Here is a 23,036-nt window from a genome sequence, read left to right on the forward strand (position 1 = left end):
TTCTTACTTACGCAGAACTGCGATGAAGCTCTGGTTATCCAGGAGAACCCACAGTCCAAAGCCCATGATCAATGCTCCAAAGATCTACAGAGGGAAAAGGAATTGAGTTACAAGGTGGCACTCATTTTCATGGTCCATAGAGCCAGATAGCAACAATTGTCCTGGACCAGTACAATACAATAGAGGAAGGTAGATTCTTACTGAAAATGTTGGGCTCATTGCAAACCAGATCAGTGAGATAACAAATAGAGACAACTTAAAAAACGGTGTGTCTCTAAAATAAGAAATTATAGTATGTCTGCTCCCTCTCTTTCTCTCTTCTTTTTCAAGTCTGGTGCACTCAGCCTGTTGTTACATTGGTATCGTTTGTATCATTTTACTTTGCCTGGGAGAACTATTAGCAAGTGGCTAGGCTTAGCTGTACCACAGGCTCTGACATAGAAACAAAGAGAGTATGGCTTTGTGTCCATGGTTGCACCTTTACAATGCAGAAAACCACCTCTCTCTAGCTCAAACCGTTCAAAACTAAAGACCTATTTTACCGGAGCAAAATAAAATTACTTCTAGTATGGTTTCGTTGGACTCTCTTAAAGGGGTACACACAAATTAATCATCATGAGTAAGGAAAAATAGTTTAAATAAAACCTATCTATAAAATACATCTTAAGAGAACATGTATGATTTTGCAGTATGAATTAGATGAGATGGAGTTCATTACCATGAAATGAATTAATCAAAAAATGCTAGGTGCCGCAGAATTTTTATATCCCATCAAGGTGTGCCACGGTTCAAAAAAGGTTAGGAACCACTGGTCTAAACCACACCTTCTCTACTGTAACAGATCCGTCGGAGACCTCCCATACAGACTAACCTAACACATAAAGGGCCAGATTGAAAAGTTCTGAAAGGGAACTAGCCAATAGAGGAGCCAGAACCAAAAGGTCTGAACCTGATCAGAGTTTCTTGTTTAATTTTAATTTCCGGTCCAGACCACTGCCTTTTCTGACACTCACCTCCAGCAACGAACGGATGTGTTAGACAGCCAGATTATCTGCCAATTATCTGGTAACGAGTCTATAAAGTGTAGCCTAGCGGTTAGCGCGTTGGGCCAGTAACCGAAAGGTCGCTGGTTTGAATCTCTGAGCTGACAACATGAAAAATGTGTCAATGTGCCCTTGAACAAGGCACTTCACCCTAATTGCTCCTGTAAGTCTCTCTGGATATCAGTGTCTGCTAAATAACTCAAATGTAAAAATGTAGCCTAAAGTGCAGTGTGGAGTTTATAGGGACCATGTCTGGTAGTGGGGGGGGTCAACCCAAAAGATGAGAGGTTCCTAATTCACCACTTTCCCTTGGCTTGGAAATGGAAACGTAATTGAGACCTCTTCATTTAGACTAGAGGGTCTTTTTCAACCTCATTAGGTCCATATAAACTAGTACTATGTAGTCCACTACTAGCCTCTGTCCACAGATGCTTTCCATTAAGGGCGGTGAGTGTTCACATCAAAAGCCTGAGTCACATTTACTACACACAGACACACAGTGAGTAAATTGGAAAGGAGGTAAAGAGTCAGGTTGGACATCATCAGTGAAGGTTTAATATAGGAGCTGTTGTGTCAGTTTCAGGATGGACTGTCTGGGTTTTGATCAAACACACTTGTAGGTTGCGTTTGAAGAGTGAAATCTCTGCCAGGTGAAGTCTTTTGAATAAAGGTTGGAAGATGAAAACCACCAGTTCTGACTGTGTTGCTACAGTACAGTACTACAACACTTTTCACTTTGGAAAGTAACACGTACTCTGCTAATCTCTGGGATATTTCAATAAACAGCCTACCATATTCAAATGATAATGAAAACAGGAACAACATGGAAAGAACAGCAAACAGAAACTGGTCAGTGGGCACTGGACACACACATTTTCTATTAATGATCTTCAATAACTACTAGTCATTATACACAGAGTAATATTCTCTTAAGTCAGATGGATTTGATGCAAATGAAGGCTACAGTGGCTGGGGTTGACATAGATATCCATTGACATAGATAGCAGGCTAGGGCTGAAGGTGGTGATGTCACTTACAAAGAAGAGGAGGTTGAAGAGGAACAGGAAGTACTTAGTTGCCGTGATGCATCCCTTCCCCATGGTTACGACTCTGCAACTGAGAGAAAGAAACAGTTAGGTTAGATGAAGGCTACTTTTTATTTGTTTTATTTAACCTTTATTTAACCAGGCAAGATAGTTGAGAACAAGTTCTCATTTACAACTGCGACCTGGCCAAGATAAAGCAAAGCAGTGTGACACAAACAACAACACAGAGTTACACATGTAATAAACAAGCGTACAGTCAATAACACAATAGAAAAAAAGTCTATATACAGTGTGTGCAAATGGCGTGAGGAGGTAAGGCAATAAATAGGCCATAGTAGCGAAGTAATTACAATTTAGCAGATTAACACTGGAGTGATAGATGGGCAGATGATGATGTATAAGTAGTGATACTGGTGTGCAAAAGAGCAGAAAAGTAAATAGGTAGGTAGATTGGGTGGGCTATTTACAGATGGACTATGTACAGTTGCAGCGATCGGTTAGCTGCTCAGATAGCTGATGTTTAAAGTTAGTGAGAGAAATATAAGTCTCCAGGTTCAGCGATTTTTGCAATTCATTCCAGTCACTGGCAGCAGAGAACTGAGTAGAGTATTGGAAGCTATTTTGTAGATGACATCGCCGAAGTCGAGGATCGGTAGGATAGTCAGTTATACTAGTGTAAGTTTGGCGGCGTGAGTGAAGGATGCTTTGTTGCAAAATATAAAGCCGATTCTAGATTTGATTTTGGATTGGAGATGTTTAACTTCTTATGGATGAGGAGCAGAATTGAGTAGCTTGGATGAATAAGGTGCCCAGAGTAAACTGCCTGCTACTCAGGGCCAGAAGCTAAGATATGCATATTATTAGTAGATTTGGATAGAAAACACTCTGAAGTTTCTAAAACTGTTTGAATGATGTCTGTGAGTATAACAGAAATCATATGGCAGGCAAAAACTGAGAAAAAATCCAACCTGGAAGTGGGAAATCTGAGGGTTTTAGGTTTCAAGTCTTTGCCTATACAATATACAATGTCATTGGGGTCATATTGCACTTCCTAGGGCTTCCACTAAATGTCAACAGTCTTTAGAACCTTGTTTCAGGCTTCTACTGTGAAGGGGGAGAGAATAAGAGCTGATTGAGTAAGGGGTCTGCCATAAGGCCATGAGCTTGGTCAGGCGCGCATCCGTGAGAGGCAGCTGCGTTCCATTGCATTTCTAAAGACAAAGGAATTCTCCGGTTGAAACATTATTGAAGATTTATGATAAAAACATCCTAAAGATTGATTCTATACATCGTTTGACATGTTTCTACGAACTGTAGAGGAATTTTTAAAAACTTTTTGTCTGGCCTGCGTGTCGTGAATTTGGATTTTTGAACTAAACGCGCAAACAACAAGGAGGTATTTGGGCATAAATTATGGACTTTATCGAACAAAACAAACATTTATTGTGGAACTGACATTCCTGGGAGTGCATTCTGATGAAGATCATCAAAGGTAAGTGAATATTTATAATACTATTTCTGACTTCTGTTGACTCCACAACATGGCGGATATCTTCATTGCTTGTTTTGGTCTCTGAGTGCTGTACTCAGATTATGGCACGGTGTGCCTTTTCGGTAAAGCTTTTTTGAAATCTGACACAGCGGTTGCATTAAGGAGAAGTTTATCTAAAGTTCCATGCATAACACTTGATTCTTTTATCAATGTTTATTATGAGTATTTCTGTAAATTGATGTGGCTCTCTTCAAAATCACAGGATGTTTTGGAAGCAAAACATTACTGAACGTAACGCGCCAATGTAAACTGAGATTTTTGGATATAAATATGAACTTTATTGAACAAAACATACATGTATTGTGTAACATGAAGTCTTACGAGTGTCATCTGATGAAGATCATCAAAGGTTAGTGATTAAATTTATCTCTATTTACGCTTTTTGTGACTCCTCTCTTTGGCTGAAAAAATAGCTGTGTTTTTCTTTGACTAGGTACTGACCTAACATAATCAGATGGTGTGCTTTTTGAAATCGATCACGGTGGTGGGATTAACAACAATTTTATCTTTAAAATGGTGTGAAATACTTGTATGTTTGAGGAATTTTAATTATGAGATTTCTGTTTGAATTTGGCGCCCTGCACTTTCACAGGATCTCAGCCGTAAGAAGTTAATATGAGTCTGGAAGGAGAGTTTACAGTCTAGCCAGACACCTAGGTATTTGGAGTTGTCCACATGTCCTAGGTCAGAACCGTCCAGAGTAGTGATGCTAGTCGGGCGGGTGGATGCGGGCAGCGAACGGTTGAAAAGCATGCATTTGGTTTTACTAGCGTTTAAGAGCAGTTGGAGGCCACGGAAGGAGTGTTGTATGCCATTGAAGCTCATTTGGAGGTTAGTTAACACAGTGTCCAAAGAAGGGCCACACCAACAGAATGGTGTTGTCTGCGTAGAGGTGGATCAGGGAATCACCCACAGCAAGAGCGACATCGTTGATATATACAGAGAAAATAGTCGGCCCGAGAATTGAACCCTATGGTACCCCCATAGAGAATGCCAGAGTTCCGGACAACAGGATTTGACACACTGAACTCTTATCTGAGAAGTAGTTGGTGAACCAGGCGAGGCAGTCATTTAAGAAACCAAGGCTGTTGAGTCTGCCGATAAGAATACGGTGATTGACAGAGTCGAAAGCCTTGGCCAGGTCAATGAAGACGGCTGCACAGTACTGTCAATTATCAATGGTAGTTATGATATCGTTTAGTACCTTGAGCGTGCCTGAAGTACACCCGTGACCAGCTCGGAAACCGGATTGCACAGCAGAGAAGGTACGGTGGGATTCTAAATGGTCAGTGATCTGTTTATTAACTTGGCTTTCAAAGACTTTACAAAGGCAGGGCAGGATGGATATAGGTCAGTAACAGTTTGGGTCTAGAGTGTCACTCCCTTTGAAGAGGGGTTCACCGCGGCAGCTTTCGAATCTTTAGGAATCTCGGACAATACGAAAGAGAGGTTGAACAGACTAGTAATAGGGGTTGCAACAATGGTGGAGGATAATTTTAGAAAGAGAGGGTCCAGATTGTCTAGCCCAGCTGATTTGTACGGGTCCAGGTTATGCAGCTCTTTCAGAACATCTTCTATCTGAATTTGGGTGAACGAGAAGCTGGGGAGGCTTGGGCAAGTAGCTGAGGAGGTGCGTAGCTGTTGGCCGGGGTTGGGGTAGCCAGGAGGCAAGCATGACAACGAATGACAACAAATGAAAAAGCCAGGGAGGAATTATTGTGACAGGTTAGGAACCAAAATGTTGGTCAGTGTTTCCCAGCTGATCCTAATTATATATTATATTTTAGTTTTCTCTTACTTCATGTAGCTAGCTAGCTAACATATTAATGCTAGCCTATTCCTCTCTGATTTAGAAGATGTAGTTGCGCAAACAAAATGCTGATCTAAGCCTACATCAGCACTGTTATGAGCCTAGCTATGTTTGCGCTGACTCTCAGTACATTTAGCTAGCCAGCTAACACTATTTATTTTAGCCATAACTTGCTAAGAAAATACAAACTATCTGTTCGTAGACAGTAAGATACACAAACAAATAGCGTAATAATAGAACACTTGCAGATTTATAATGAGAAGCAAAGTGAAAAGCAGCATCATTGTCCTGTTGCATCTAACCATGCAGACAGAGTAAACTGCAACTTGTCGGTAAGTGCCCCTGACTCCGAGGTCGAGCAACAACTTGCTCTCCTTGAATGACTGTTGGGAAAGTTATGATCAAATGACTGAACAAATCATTTTAAATGGAATTGTAACTAAGTAAACTTATACTCTGTTTTATTATATCTGATTAACAATATGAGTTCATACGATGGGATTGTGTGACACAGACAATGAGTAATTTAAGTTAATGAACACCATTCCAACTAGGAAGAAACTAATGGGTTGTGGACTGTGTAAACAGATAAGGTCGTTAACCTATGGTTGAACCTACGGAACTGAGCTCTGGGGTTTTTTAGATAAGACAGTGAGTGCATTCCTAAGTTTTCTGTTAATTAGAACTGTCAGCTCAGTGGTGATCGATAATGTTGAGGGGTCAAAAGTTACCTGGGAGTGTGTTAGTAAGTTAGAATGAACTTTTCACCTCACTTTGTCCCGGTCGAGAGGAGGGGATTCTGTTAAAACAATGAAATGACGTCATGATTTGTATATAAACTGTTGCTCGTGGTGAGGTGGCAGCGCGCTCCGAGAATAAATTCTGTTACCTATTATTAAAAAGACTGGTCTCCGTCTATTTTATGCAAACAAGAATCTTACAAATTCAAGGGTTTAAATTTTAAGGGTTTTCAATTAATGAAAGCACATTGGCATAATTAAATTACAGTAACAGTGACAGGGGAAAGGGCTGGGTGTGGGAAGTGCATGGGAAAGTGTCAAGCAGGAGGAGAGGAAGAGAGACAACTCATCTAGCATATGAGGTGAAATATAAAAACAGCGTTGGAGTGGCGTATCACATTTAACAAACCAAACATTGAAATACCATTGCAGAAAGTAAAATAAAAACCCAAACTGGTCCATGCAGCAATACTGGTATATAGCAAAAGAGGGTATACTGCCTATCCCTGTAGTGGTGTTTCACCCCCAGTCCTTAATATCCCAAGCCCTGTGTTAGAGCCTATATAGCAATTATACTGTCATCTCCACTTCTAGATAACATCAACAACAACCTATTTTTACAGTGTGTAGGGATTCACCCATATTGGTCGCAGATTCAAATGTTTAAGTTCAGAATGCATCAGTCTGCGGACCCCAAACCGATCCAAATGTAGAATGCATTGGTCAGAAAATCAATTAAAACTGTTAGGCATTGCCAATTCACTAAAATGTTTTGTTCATATTACTTTCTTTCTACCTTCTGAAAATACCTAAAGTGACGACTGATGCGTCCTCTCCTTCAATGTCAAACTAAGCATGTAACTGTGTTGATAGTCATTGATCTACAAGTGATTTTGCATGCCGAGTAACCCCATGGAATATCAGTAGCCTAGTCAAACTGGGCACAGTGCCCAGCTTTAAGCGCTGACCAATGCCAGATATGCGGCCTGTTCCTGATCTTGCACATCTGCATGGCACTTTCAGCGTTTATATACATCCGTCGGCATACCGTGAATAAGGCCAAGTTTACATTGAATCATCAAGGCTTCTCATGGGTTTTAACACACACGCACATATGCTTTGCTCCTCTCAGTCCACCCTGCTTGTTTGCCTGCACGATCCCTTCCCTCTGTTCACATGGCAGAGCAATCGTTGCAAGGCACTACTGTGTCGTAGCTCTTAATATGAGCAGGATGTAGTGTCAGTTTGAGTCTCACACTGAGACCAGATACAGTACACACACACACACTCACACTACTTCAGCAAGGTAGGATGACACACACACACACACACACACACACACACACCATTAGTGGTTATTACATAGGCCTAATTATTTGTCACGCCTGCTCCCGCTCTCCCTCTCTGGCGCTCGAGGGTGCCAGGCTGCAATTCATTACGCACACCTGTCACCATCATTACGCGTATCAGCGCTCATTGGACTCACCTGGACTCCTTCACCTTGTTGATTGCCCCATCTATCTCTGTCTGTTCCTCCATGTGTTCCCCGCATCATCATTATTGTCGTTTACCTGTTCCCCTGTCCAGACGCTGTCCGTGTTCTGTTTCATGTCCGTGTTTCATTAAATGTTCACTCCCTGTACTTGCTTTTCGTCTCCAGCATCTGCCCTCACAGAATGCTGACACCAATATGTGAAGCATGAGGGAGTTTTCGTTTTTTTGTTTTTGTTGCTGACGTTGGGTCTGGGTGCCGTCGCCAATGGAACCGAGAGTGCCTCAGCTGGTCGTCGGGGTTCCATGTCTTGGCTGGCTCAAGAGGTTTTCTTGCCTCTGTAGGCACCCGTCATGCTTCAGCCGGCTCGTCGAGCTCTCACGCCTCAGTGGGATCGTCAGGCTTTCACGCCTCAGCCGGATTGTCAGGCTCCCATGCCTCAGTCGACTCCCACGACATCTGCAGGCTCGTCGGGCTTCTACACATCAGCCGGCTTGTCCAGCGCCCATGCCTCCGCCAGCCCGTCAGGCTCGCCCAGGCGGGACGCCGGGTGGCGCCCCTAGAGGGGAGGGGGTACTGTCACGTCACTGTCAGTCTGCCCTTCATTACACACACCTGTCACCATCATTACGCGCATCAGTGCTCATTGGACTCACCTGGACTCCTTCACCTTGTTGATTGCCCCATCTATCTCTGTCTATTCCTCCTTTGGTTCCCCGTGTCAGCATTATTGTCATTATGTTTTCATTTCCAGACGCAGTCCTGTCCTGTTCCATGCCCATTGTTAATTAAATGTTCACTCCCTGTACTTGCTTCTCATCTCCAGCATCTGCCCTCACATTATTAACGTGTAAGGACAGGATTGATCAGAACCAGATATCCTAGTCGAGCACATAAAAACAAGTAGGCCTAAGTACAGTAGCAGCAGATACTATAGTCTACTACACAAAGCACATAATCCTTAACACTAGAACCGCTAAAGCAGCCATTTGGACTGCTCATTAATCAAATGATCTTATTACTCTGCCATTTTTAAAGTCATGGCCCCCTCTGTCCTTGACTTTTTCTAAATATGTCGATATAACACACAGTCATTGTTAGAATCTTAATATCACAAACTGAACTGGAGTTCTAACCAGTTTTAGGAGGGCATGTAATTTTTTTGAAAAGGGGTTATATAGTAGGAGACCCAGGAGGACCCCATTACTGAGAGAGAGAGAGACAGAAGAAAGGCTGACTGCAATTTGCATATTTTTGGAAAAGCACACCATCTCTATTTCTAAAGAAAACAAAATAAAGCCCTAAAAGAAAAGAACACCTTCCCTAAAGTCAAATATGTAGGAGGTTCAGAGATGTTTTGGGGTTGCTTTGCTGCCTCTGGCAATGGGTGCCTTGAACATGTGCATGACATCATGAAATCAGGAGAATACCAAGCACAGGAAGTTGGTGGCACCTTGACGGGCACGTGATAATGGCTGGAGCGAAATAAGTGGAAAGGTATGGTTTCCATATGTTTGATGCCATTCCATTTGCTTAGTTCCATCCACTATTATGAGCCATCCTCCCCTCTGCAGCCTCCACTGATACCAAGGCATTTTGGAACACAATGTCGGACACAGTGTCTGAAAACTCGGTCTCCATATAAGGTCAATGACCCAAACACACTTCGAAAAGCACCCGGGATTGGTTAAAGACAAAACGCTGGACTGTTTTGAAGTGGCCAGCAATGAGGCCAGATCTGAAAACTTGTGGAGAGATCTGAAACAGCAGTTGGGAGAAGGCACTTTTTTGTTTTTACATACACTAGGTGTACAAAATAGGGATGCACAATACATCGGTGAACATATCGGAATCGGACGATATTAGCTAAAAATGCCAACATCGGTATAGCCCCGATGTCTACAGTGCCTTGCGAAAGTATTTGGCCCCCTTGAACTTTGCGACCTTTTGCCACATTTCAGGCTTCAAACATAAAGATATAAAACTGTATTTTTTTGTGAAGAATCAACAACAAGTGGGACAAAATCATGAAGTGGAACGACATTTATTGGATATTTCAAACTTTTTTAACAAATCAAAAACTGAAAAATTGGGCGTGCAAAATTATTCAGCCCCTTTACTTTCAGTGCAGCAAACTCTCTCCAGAAGTTCAGTGAGGATCTCTGAATGATCCAATGTTGACCTAAATGACTAATGATGATAAATACAATCCACCTGTGTGTAATCAAGTCTCCGTATAAATGCACCTGCACTGTGATAGTCTCAGAGGTCCGTTAAACTACTGAACTACTGAATATAAGATCAGCGTCAACTCACCATCAGTACGACCAAGAATATGTTTTTCGCGACGCGGACCCTGTGTTCTGCCTTACAAACAGGACAACGGAGTGGATCCTATGCAGCGACCCAAAAAAACGACTCCGAAAGAGAGGGAAACGAGGCGGTCTTCTGGTCAGACTCCGGAGACGGGCACACCGTGCACCACTCCCTAGCATTCTTCTTGCCAATGTCCAGTCTCTTGACAACAAGGTTGATGAAATCCGAGCAAGGGTAGCATTCCAGAGGGACATCAGAGACTGTAACGTCCTTTGCTTCACTGAAACATGGCTCACTGGAGAGACTCTATCCGAAGCGGTGCAGCCAACGGGTTTCTCCACGCATCGCGCTGACAGAAACAAACATCTTTCTGGTAAGAAGAGGGGCGGGGGCGTATGCCTCATGGCCAACGTGACATGGTGTGATGAAAGAAACATACAGGAACTCAAATCCTTCTGTTCACCTGATTTAGAATTCCTCACAATCAAATGTAGACCGCATTATCTACCAAGAGAATTCTCTTCGATTATAATCACAGCCGTATATATCCCCCCCCAAGCAGACACATCGATGGCTCTGAACGAACTTTATTTAACTCTCTGCAAACTGGAAACGATTTATCCGGAGGCTGCATTCATTGTAGCTGGGGATTTTAACAAGGCTAATCTGAAAACAAGACTCCCCAAATTTTATCAGCATATCGATTGCGCAACCAGGGGTGGAAAGACCTTGGATCATTGTTACTCTAACTTCCGCGACGCATATAAGGCCCTGCCCCGCCCCCCTTTCGGAAAAGCTGACCACGACTCCATTTTGTTGATCCCTGCCTACAGACAGAAACTAAAACAAGAGGCTCCCACGCTGAGGTCTGTCCAACGCTGGTCCGACCAAGCTGACTCCACACTCCAAGACTGCTTCCATCACGTGGACTGGGAGATGTTTCGTATTGCGTCAGATAACAACATTGACGAATACGCTGATTCGGTGTGCGAGTTCATTAGAACGTGCGTTGACGATGTCGTTCCCATAGCAACGATTAAAACATTCCCTAACCAGAAACCGTGGATTGATGGCAGCATTCGTGTGAAACTGAAAGCGCGAACCACTGCTTTTAATCAGGGCAAGGTGTCTGGTAACATGACCGAATACAAAAAGTGCAGCTATTCCCTCCGCAAGGCTATCAAACAAGCTAAGCGCCAGTACAGAGACAAAGTAGAATCTCAATTCAACGGCTCAGACACAAGAGGCATGTGGCAGGGTCTACAGTCAATCACGGACTACAGGAAGAAATCCAGCCCAGTCACGGACCAGGATGTCTTGCTCCCAGGCAGACTAAATAACTTTTTTGCCCGCTTTGAGGACAATACAGTGCCACTGACACGGCCTGCAACGAAAACATGCGGTCTCTCCTTCACTGCAGCCGAGGTGAGTAAGACATTTAAACGTGTTAACCCTCGCAAGGCTGCAGGCCCAGACGGCATCCCCAGCCGCGCCCTCAGAGCATGCGCAGACCAGCTGGCCGGTGTGTTTACGGACATATTCAATCAATCCCTGTACCAGTCTGCTGTTCCCACATGCTTCAAGAGGGCCACCATTGTTCCTGTTCCCAAGAAAGCTAAGGTAACTGAGCTAAACGACTACCGCCCCGTAGCACTCACATCCGTCATCATGAAGTGCTTTGAGAGACTAGTCAAGGACCATATCACCTCCACCCTACCTGACACCCTAGACCCACTCCAATTTGCTTACCGCCCAAATAGGTCCACAGACGATGCAATCTCAACCACACTGCACACTGCCCTAACCCATCTGGACAAGAGGAATACCTATGTGAGAATGCTGTTCATCGACTACAGCTCGGCATTCAACACCATAGTACCCTCCAAGCTCGTCATCAAGCTCGAGACCCTGGGTCTCGACCCCGCCCTGTGCAACTGGGTACTGGACTTCCTGACGGGCCGCCCCCAGGTGGTGAGGGTAGGCAACAGCATCTCCTCCCCGCTGATCCTCAACACTGGGGCCCCACAAGGGTGTGTTCTGAGCCCTCTCCTGTACTCCCTGTTCACCCACGACTGCGTGGCCACGCACGCCTCCAACTCAATCATCAAGTTTGCGGACGACACAACAGTGGTAGGCTTGATTACCAACAACGACGAGACGGCCTACAGGGAGGAGGTGAGGGCCCTCGGAGTGTGGTGTCAGGAAAATAACTTCACACTCAACGTCAACAAAACTAAGGAGATGATTGTGGACTTCAGGAAACAGCAGAGGGAACACCCCCCTATCCACATCGATGGAACAGCAGTGGAGAGGGTAGCAAGTTTTAAGTTCCTCGGCATACACATCACAGACAAACTGAATTGGTCCACTCACACAGACAGCATCGTGAAGAAGGCGCAGCAGCGCCTCTTCAACCTCAGGAGGCTGAAGAAATTCGGCTTGTCACCAAAAGCACTCACAAACTTCTACAGATGCACAATCGAGAGCATCCTGGCGGGCTGTATCACCGCCTGGTATGGCAACTGCACCGCCCTCAACCGTAAGGCTCTCCAGAGGGTAGTGAGGTCTGCACAACGCATCACCGGGGGCAAACTACCTGCCCTCCAGGACACCTACACCACCCGATGTCACAGGAAGGCCATAAAGATCATCAAGGACATCAACCACCCGAGCCACTGCCTGTTCACCCCGCTATCATCCAGAAGGCGAGGTAAGTACAGGTGCATCAAAGCTGGGACCGAGAGACTGAAAAACAGCTTCTATCTCAAGGCCATCAGACTGTTAAACAGCCACCACTAACACTGAGTGGCTGCTGCCAACACACTGACACTGATTCAACTCCAGCCACTTTAATAATGGGAATTGATGGGAAATGATGTAAATATATCACTAGCCACTTTAAACAATGCTACCTTATATAATGTTACTTACCCTACATTATTCATCTCATATGCATACGTATATACTGTACTCTATATCATCGACTGTATCCTTATGTAATACATGTATCACTAGCCACTTTAAACTATGCCACTTTGTTTACATACTCATCTCATTTGTACATACTGTACTCAATACCATCTACTGTATCTTGCCTATGCTGCTCTGTACCATCACTCATTCATATATCCTTATGTACATATTCTTTATCCCCTTACACTGTGTACAAGACGGTAGTTTTGGAATTGTTAGTTAGATTACTTGTTATTACTGCATTGTCGGAACTAGAAGCACAAGCATTTCGCTACACTCGCATTAACATCTGCTAACCATGTGTATGTGACAAATAAAATTTGATTTGATTTGATTTGATTTAAAAGCGCAGAGAGCATCATGAAGAACAAGGAACACACCAGGCAGGTCCGAGATACTGTTGTGAAGAAGTTTAAAGCCGGATTTGGATACAAAAAGATTTCCCAAGCTTTAAACATCCCAAGGAGCACTGTGCAAGCGATAATATTGAAATGGAAGGAGTATCAGACCAATGCAAATCTACCAAGACCTGGCCGTCCCTCTAAACTTTCAGCTCATACAAGGAGAAGACTGATCAGAGATGCAGCCAAGAGGCCCATGATCACTCTGGATGAACTGCAGAGATCTACAGCTGAGGTGGGAGACTCTGTCCATAGGACAACAATCAGTCGTATATTGCACAAATCTGGCCTTTATGGAAGAGTGGCAAGAAGAAAGCCATTTCTTAAAGATATCCATAAAAAGTGTCGTTTAAAGTTTGCCACAAGCCACCTGGGAGACACACCAAACATGTGGAAGAAGGTGCTCTGGTCAGATGAAACCAAAATTGAACTTTTTGGCAACAATGCAAAACGTTATGTTTGGCGTAAAAGCAACACAGCTCATCACCCTGAACACACCATCCCCACTGTCAAACATGGTGGTGGCAGCATCATGGTTTGGGCCTGCTTTTCTTCAGCAGGGACAGGGAAGATGGTTAAAATTGATGGGAAGATGGAAGGAGCCAAATACAGGACCATTCTGGAAGAAAACCTGATGGAGTCTGCAAAAGACCTGAGACTTGGACGGAGATTTGTCTTCCAACAAGACAATGATCCAAAACATAAAGCAAAATCTACAATGGAATGGTTCAAAAATAAACATATCCAGGTGTTAGCATGGCCAAGTCAAAGTCCAGACCTGAATCCAATCGAGAATCTGTGGAAAGAACTGAAAACTGCTGTTCACAAATGCTCTCCATCCAACCTCACTGAGCTCGAGCTGTTTTGCAAGGAGGAATGGGAAAAAATGTCAGTCTCTCGATGTGCAAAACTGATAGAGACATACCCCAAGCGACTTACAGCTGTAATCGCAGCAAAAGGTGGCGCTACAAAGTATTAACTTAAGGGGGCTGAATAATTTTGCACGCCCAATTTTTCAGTTTTTGATTTGTTAAAAAAGTTTGAAATATCCAATAAATGTCGTTCCACTTCATGATTGTGTCCCACTTGTTGTTGATTCTTCACAAAAAATACAGTTTTATATCTTTATGTTTGAAGCCTGAAATGTGGCAAAAGGTCGCAAAGTTCAAGGGGGCCGAATACTTTTGCAAGGCACTGTAGTTTAACGCCAATGTTAAAAACCGATGTCTAAGCTAACGTGCATACCTATATAATGTAGGTACAGGACGTAATGACACCATGTAAACGTTTGCACTACACGTGCAACACAGCATTCCGAACCTAGCCCACAATGTCTGCTGTGTGGATCGAGCAGTCATTTGAAAGAGTAAGATATTTTCAGTGAGACAACTCAAAAGCAAAATCCATTAATGCCAAGATAATGGAATTCATTGCCCTTGACAATCAACCGTTCTCTGTTGTGGGTGATGTTGGCTTTAGCGACTGGTCGAGCACCGGTACACACTAACATTACCAAGTACGCTATTGTTCAGATGTTGCCCTACCGGAGTTACACAGTAATAGAGTCACTGCTATTAGCTTCACGACATACTATATACTATAACACTATTTTAACACTATTTGACAATAACACTATTTGATGAGATAAATAAGCTTTTAATTTGACATGTCAAATAACACTATTATAGAATGTTGTGTGTGCTGAATTTACACATGCAAGCCAAGCTCCACCACTACTATCAGTAGAATTTTCAAAGCTGTACAAAAAAGTCTGCAAGCAAACATCTGCCACAAATGATGTGTTTACAATACAGTTGGCTAGAAAGCATTATATGTCCGACCGCAACTTCTGGGGTAGCTAGCTTTAGCTTTGTACCTAGCTAGCACCAATATAACCAGCCTGAAAACAATGACCAGTAGAAACTGGAGACATTTTCATTATTGTTAGCAATGTGTTGGCGCCCCCCCTTGGGTTGTGCCGTGGCGGAGATCTTTGTGGGCTATACTCGGCCTTGTCTCAGGATGGTAAGTTGGTGGTTGAAGATATCCCTCTAGTGGTGTGGGGGCTGTGCTTGGCAAAGTGATGGGGTTATATCCTTCCTGTTTGGCCCTGTCCGGGGGTATCAACGGATGGGGCCACAGTGTCTCCTGACCCCTACCCGGCTCAGCCTCCAGTATTTATGCTGCAGTAGTTTATGTGTCGGGTGGATAGGGTCAGTTTTTTATATCTGGAGTACTTCTCCTGTCTTATCCGGTGTCCTGTGTGAATTTAAGTATGCTCTTTCTAATTCACTCTTTCTCTCTTTCTTTCTCTCTCTCGGAGGACCTGAGCCATAGGGCCATGCCTCAGGACTACCTGGCATGATGACTCCTTGCTGTCCCCAGTCCACCTGGTCGTACTGCTGCTCCAGTTTCAACTGTTCTACCTGCGGCTAAGGAACCCTGACCTGTTCACCGGATGTGCTACCTGTCCCAGACCTATTATCTGACCATGCTGGTCATTTATGAACATCTTGGCCATGTTCTGTTATAATCTCCACCCGGCACAGCCAGAAGAGGACTGGCCACCCCTCATAGTCTGGTTCCTCTCTAGGTTTCTTCCTAGGTTTTGACCTTTCTAGGGAGTTTTTCCTAGCCAACGTGCTTCAACACCTGCATTGTTTGCTGTTTGGGGTTTTAGGCTGGGTTTCTGTACAGCACTTTGCGATATCAGCTGATGTACGAAGGGCTATATAAATACATTTGATTTGATTTAGGAATCCTTGTGAGTAAGTATTAGCTAGGTTGCGACTTGTTGTTCGCCTATTGAAATTGAACTTCAGTTTATGAAAATAAATAGCTAGCCAGCTACTTAACCCTGTTGCCCAAAGCTAACGTTATAAGCAGCCAGCTAGCTTCATCTGGCTAGTAAGGCTCGAGCGGACCGAGTTATGTGTTGTGAAGCTAGCCACAATAAGGATTAGGCACAATAGTGCCAAAAATAGTTTTCAAAAAGAGTACAACTAAAATAAGGAACTTGCAGAAGTAATTGCATGTCACTATGATTTACTTGCTGAGCATATGGAAGTTTATACTGTCTTCTCTGGGATGTCAAAATCAATTCAAAAAGATTTGATAACTTCCATTGCGTCATCCATTAAAAGTGAGATTAAAAAGAGGGGTTGACGTAGCGCATTTTTTCACACCCGGTCAAGTAGGCTTTCCACTTTCCTCCGGTATTTATTTAGCAAAGGTAATAACCCATCATCACTTCAGACAAACACAAGCAAAAACTATTTCCATAAATGTTGCAGCAGCCTAGGCACACCTAAAGATTTGAGATCTGACATGCTGTATTGGATGAAACAGAGACGATTTTTCAGTCTGATCAACTGTATGCTACAAATAAGAGCAGCTGCATACAGCCTATGCGCCCTGATCATCTGGTCAGGGTAAACGACATTATGTATTTATAGTCCATTTGTTTGTGAGAAGAAAATGTTATAACATTTTGTTTATATTCAAACCTGGGCTGGCTAGACTGCCTCAACCTTTTCAATCCAAAATTATTAACTGGAATTAATCAATCAACATAATAGTGATGACAGACTGAGTTCATTTTTAATTAGGCCTGCAGTTGCATATGCCTGCACTATGAAAACATGCAAAAAGCAAGCCATATGAGTTCTATTGTCTATCAGTTGTTGTCTCTGTGTCTGGGTAGAGGAAACACCCTGCTGGTCTAGTCTAAATATAATTCATATGAACAAATATAAGGTAGCTGCAGTTTGACAGGGTTTTCACCCTGAAGCCTATGAACACCTCAACCCCTGTCCTGCACTGAAGTCTATGAACACCTCAACCCCTGTCCTGCACTGAAGTCTATGAACACCTCAACCCCTGTCCTGCACTAAAGTCTATGAACACCTCAACCCCTGTCCTGCACACTGAACCCCTGGCCTGCACTGAAGCCTATGAACACCTCAACCCCTGTCCTGCACCTGAACACCTAAACCCCTGTCCTGCACTGAAGTCTATGAACACCTCAACCCCTGTCCTGCACTGAAGTCTATGAACACCTCAACCCCTGTCCTGCACTGAAGCCTATGAACACCTCAACCCCTGTCCTGCACTGAAGTCTATGAACACCTCAACCCCTGTCCTGCACTGAAGTCTATGAACACCTCAACCCCTGTCCTGCACTAAAGTCTATGAACACCTCAACCCCTGTCCTGCACTGAAGCCTCTGAACACCTCAACCCCTGGCCTGCACTGAAGCCTATGAACACCTAAACCCCTGTCCTGCACTGAAGTCTATGAACACCTCAACCCCTGTCCTGCACTGAAGTCTATGAACAGTGTGACAGAGATGAAAATATCCGTTAGAAATGTAGATGTAGATAAATCTATATGCAAAAATTAGCATGGGCTGCTAATATGACTAGGATTGTGAAAGAAATAAAATAAAGTTTATATAAAATAATTTCCTCCACGGATATGGTCGGATTTTGGCTAGGCTACTTTAAAGCAAGGTAGCAAAACGTTCAGGTTTCAAACGATTAAGTATATGTTTTCATACTACCTCCAGCTCCTTGCAAAGTGGTGTGTGACGTGCTGATGAAGCATGCCTTCCATTGTCTGTGCATTTGGTGTTTGAGATGCTGACATATTTTCCGCTCAAAGGCTCTGTATCTGTATGCTGTACGCATGTGATAAATAAGATACATAACGAATATACTGTACACACATGCGCCAATTTAACTTCACAAAATTATGCTAATTACCCTATAGACCGATAAGCATGACCTGTCAAATGTATTTCCATCGACTGGTATTTAAGTAAATGAATAGGCTAAAAAGCATTATTTCGTAATGGTATTTTTTCTTCTTAATTGTCAGGCGGCAATTTTACTTATCAATTTTTCTATTTTTTGGGGGGCCAAAATCAGGCTATTACCAGCTAACGGAAACCCTGGGTTGAACACCAGTTCTTACATTGATTTGGACTCGGTCACAGAAATGGGAAGTGCAATATGTATTTATTGCCGATTTCAAAGTGCCATGTGTTATTTTCTGCTAAATCCTCTAGAGGGCAGAATTTGAAAGAACAATACTCGATATCAAAACGATACCAAAAAATGTTGCAAGTCACGACTTCACAGGAGAGCCATTTGAACGTTTATTTGTATCAAAATGCGTTTTTGAGCAGAAATGCCTTCTGGAACATGTGAACTTTCATGTGCCTTAATAACAAACTTGTATGCCATCTGTAAATATGAATAAAATTGTTAAATTAAGAGCCTTGTTTGTTAAGCTACAGAAAAAGTTGGCAACCTTCCCACTAGCCATGATTGGCTGAGATAATAAGTGGGCTGGACTTGCCGAGAGAGGATTGGTCTGCCATATAGATGGCTTCTCTCTATTTGAGCTGGTCAGTCTGTGTTGGTAATCCCGTTGAACGAACCTTTAAAAAAAAATGTATCAAGTAATGGAGCTGCATATGTGTTGCTCTCCATTTTCTGGAGGATAGAGTTTTGAAATCAGTGGAATTAGAGTATGATAGCTAAAGAGAAGGAGAAAACACCTGTCTCCGGATTACGTCTTCAATCCAAGGGCAACCGTGGCATGGCATCCATGACAAGAAGATGCGTCCATCATGCATGATAGATAGTCTAGCTAGCTACTTTTCAGATATTACACTTTTCTAATTTTGACAGAAAGTGGTTCCATTTCAAGCTAGTGTACTGTTAGCCAATTAGCTAACATTAGCTGATTGGCTCCCTAGCGGCAGGGACTGGGAGACTAGTCAGGATCGAGGGAAATTTAGCTAGCAACAGCAAGCTAGCTAGCTAAATTGCCATAAATGTTTGCTTATCGACCTGTCCCAAAATGAATGTAGTTGGTTCAGAGTTGGTTTTGATATTTCAACCACCTGATTGCATATGGTATGGGAGGACAAAATCAACATGAACGGACGGACGCACGCGCGGTCTGGTCAACATGTAATGCAACAATGCTGTAACGTTAGGCGATATGCATCTTTCAAATTATTATTATAGCACACCGCACATCATCGTCGTTAAGCTGGAAAAATTATACAGAAAGGCAAAGCGACAGCAGCGAACAACCTGCTCTGCCCCTGTCGAGTCTGCTGCTACATTGTGCTTTTAGCTGACTCAACATTACAATGATGTTGGTGCTTTGGAAACAAGCTGAAGTCCTGACTGACTGCTGGGAACATGTCCACAACTTCATCAGCAAGTTGTCAAACTATTGTAAATAAGTGACAAATGTATGTGTGCAGTGCCCAACATCCTTAGCTAGCTAGTTCAAATTAAATCCATGTGTTTGTCATTGAAGCTAGCTAGCAGCAGGCAGGCTACAACAAGCTAAATCAGCTGATGCTTCGTTTTGCCCCAGTACCCGTGTTTCACAGTGAGTGAGTCATGCACAAGACAGGTAGCGGAACACAATGCTCGCAAATGGATTGTCTTCCAACTGACACAAATGGAAGTGTCAGTTGGGAAGTGGAGTGTGCAATGTCTCAATGCTCATTTTGGCCAAAACACTTGCAGACTCAAGTGGCCACTTTATAAAGGGCTTAATGTCCAATTGTTTGGTTTCAGATTAAATTCAGCCTATGACTGTGGTACTCTTAGAAAATAAAAGGTTATACCTGGAACCAAAAAGGGTTCTCCTATGGGGACAGCAGAAGAACCCTTTTGGAAACCTTTTTTCTAAGTGTTGATAGAACTTAATTGCCCCCTAGCGGTCATACGAAATAGAACCAGATTATGCATAGTGCATGTTGAATTTTATGAATTTTCTCAACGTTTTAACGGAAAACCGATTGAAGGCGTTAAAACGTTAATACATGTTTTTCTATTTGTCACATCCATACTATTCACATCTGTGAGTCCATTACCCTGGCATGGTACAGCCCTCCCTCTGGGGTTAAATATTTTAGTACCTTGTTATGGGTCCCCAGCGTTCTCCGTTTAACAACAACTGTCAGCTCACAGGAAAAATGGAGGAGACACATGGACACAGAATCCGTTTACACCAAGTTGTATTGCACCAAGCCAGGAGCTACAACATTCATGGGTCCATCTCTCCAGACCAAGGCCAAAGCAAATGAAAAAAACACAATTTATAGATTGTGTCAGCTATTCAATGCAAGAACTGTGAACTTCACAAATCGACCAAACGTTATTGTATTGTAGCTAACGTTATACATACAGCCAGAGGGAAAATGTTCCTACAACTTTCTTTCTAATCACCAAATTCAACCAGGGCGCTTAGCGCTCACTCATCGTTTTTCTATCTTCCCGAGGAGGCTTGACAGCTGTCCATAACTTCGGGATGTGATGGGAAGTACCACTTTGGCTAGCACATTTCCCTATCAAATGTTATTCACAGTAAATTACTAATAGCTAGCTACAGCTACCTAGCGTATGGCTCATTTATAAACCAGATAACTTTAGCTCTATTCAGAAATGTAAACTAGCTAGCCATACTAAGTTAGCTATATAGCGTGCTGACTATCATTAGAGTTATCAAAATACCTCGTGACTTTATCTAATATTAACTAATATCTAATAACCCCACAAATAAACAAATACTTACTTTTTGGTGTAAAAGGTGGAGAGAACAGTTGGCCGTCTTCTTGTCTGTCCCGTTGTGCGTGTGAGAGAACGGGATGTGTGTCAGTGACCGGCCACGCGATTGGCTGTGAAGGCGTGGTAGATCCCCACCGTGCGGTGGCTTAATTCCTCTTTCATGTCTGTAAAAAAAAGTCATACTGTACAGTTTGTTAAATGATAGGCCACTGCAACATGTTTTTCTCTGCAATAATTATTGCAATTCATAAACATAATACTTTAAATGTTAAATTTCATGTTGTTCTTACTGTTCTCTTCAAGAACACGATAATATAATTTTTAAAGGCCTTCAATTTAACTTCACAAAATTAAGAAAGTAGCCAACTTTGCTCATGCATGAGTCATTAAAAGCAAATAAATAATGAGCTCACCCTTTACATTGAATATAGTTACACTAACATGAATCAGTTTGTTGATTCCTTCCTCAACATGTGGTTTTTACTCTTCAGCTTCCTGTTTACAAAGTAACCACAGAGAGAGTGTCACACGTGTTGAATACATAGTTCACAGAGTTGCCAACAGTCATAGATGGAGCCGTGCGTCCACCCTCCTGTCTGACTCCCACCCTGACCACTGATACCACCCTATAAAAGAGTTAACCTGACCATATCCCGTAAGCATGCTGGCACATTGAGTGTGGTAGGGGTGTGTCGATGTGAGTGGGCGTCTAATAAATCCATTGAATATACACCATCACAAAGACATCTACAGGTACTGTAACTGCCCAAATAAAGGAAACACCAACATAAAGTATCTTAATAGGGCGTTGGGCCACCACGAGCCAGAACAGATTCAATGTACCTTGGAATAGATTCTACAAGTGTCTGAAACTCTTTTGGAGGGATGTGACACCCTTTTTCCATAAGAATTTCCATTATTTGGTGTTTTGTTGATGGTGGTGGAAAACGCTGTCTCCGGCGCCGCTCCAGAATCTCCCATAGGAGTTTAATTGGGTTGAGATCTGGTGACTGAGACGGCCATGGTATACATGATTTGCATTGGTTTTCATGCTCTTCAAACCATTCAGTGACCACTCGTGCCCTGATGATGGGGGCATTGTCATCCTATGAGGGCATAGCCATGGTAGCCAAAATAATGGCCTGACCAGCATGTTTATATATGAGCCTAAGCATGATGGTATGTTAATTGCTTGACACAGGAACCACACCTGTGTGGAAGCATTTGCATCACTCGATAAGTGTTTCCATTATCTGTATTACTAATTCATTTAGTCAGGTCATGACTAACAAAAGACTAATAACATGTATTTTCAAAATAAAATAATATATTTTGAGTTTAACTATGTCACTGGTCTGTGCAACCTTTAGGCTACAAGGCTGAGCCATGCAAATTCAATCAATAGTTCTTCTCTTGTTCATTTAACAGACAAGACACTTAAATTCCCCTGCCTTGATCACAGTCAACACACATATTTTAGATATAATGGAATATAAAATATAAATCATATTTTTCCCACACAACTTGAGTGCTATGGAATATATGGAACCACTGTCATATAGCCTAGGCTAATTTAAAAGTAGTATTTTGAAACAGCCCATGTCCTAATTTTTATAAAAATACTAAATCTGCTCTTTCCGATCATGTTAAACAACAAAATCTAACCTGGATTTGAGAAAACATTTTCTGATCCATGTTAGATGTGACCCCATCGTGCACGTGCTCTCTTTTCAAATTCCCCAGTCCACATGGGCTATTTTGTCTGAAGACAGATAAACTACACATCACTAGTAGGCTAAGTTGAACACATGCAGATCAAGCTACCATTTACTAGATAAATATAAGAGCATTTAAATAGTTACCTGTCAAATATTTTTTTTTAAATATATGAAATTGCAGTGTGCATTCCCCCAGGCTAAATGCCAAAGCATTTATGTGACAATATACTAGAACATCTCAAGGACAGAACTACACACATTTAAATGGAGAGAATAAATGCATTAAAAGCATTTCTGTGAAGCTTTGTGATTGACAAGAACAAGTGTGATGTCTGACAACAATAGAA

At 42.7% G+C, this 23,036-nt stretch overlaps 1 protein-coding gene across 2 annotated transcripts in view; it reads right to left on the reverse strand.

The window, feature by feature from the left end:
- Positions 1-21,046, reverse strand: part of LOC139408847 (CD82 antigen-like) — a 53,628-nt gene extending 32,582 nt beyond the window's left edge. For both annotated transcript variants that reach the window (XR_011634325.1, XM_071153233.1), the window contains exons 1-3: positions 20,979-21,046; positions 2,081-2,159; positions 12-84 (exon numbers count right to left, since the gene is read on the reverse strand). Coding sequence is in view for 1 of the 2 variants with exons in the window: in XM_071153233.1 (XP_071009334.1) it covers positions 12-84; positions 2,081-2,143 (136 nt within the window). In the remaining variant the exon portion in view is untranslated. The remainder of the gene's footprint in view (positions 1-11; positions 85-2,080; positions 2,160-20,978) is intronic.
- Between the last annotated feature and the right edge of the window lie 1,990 nt (positions 21,047-23,036).

This window comes from Oncorhynchus clarkii, chromosome 1 (genome assembly GCF_045791955.1).
Source record: "Oncorhynchus clarkii lewisi isolate Uvic-CL-2024 chromosome 1, UVic_Ocla_1.0, whole genome shotgun sequence".
Lineage (NCBI taxonomy): Eukaryota > Metazoa > Chordata > Actinopteri > Salmoniformes > Salmonidae > Oncorhynchus > Oncorhynchus clarkii.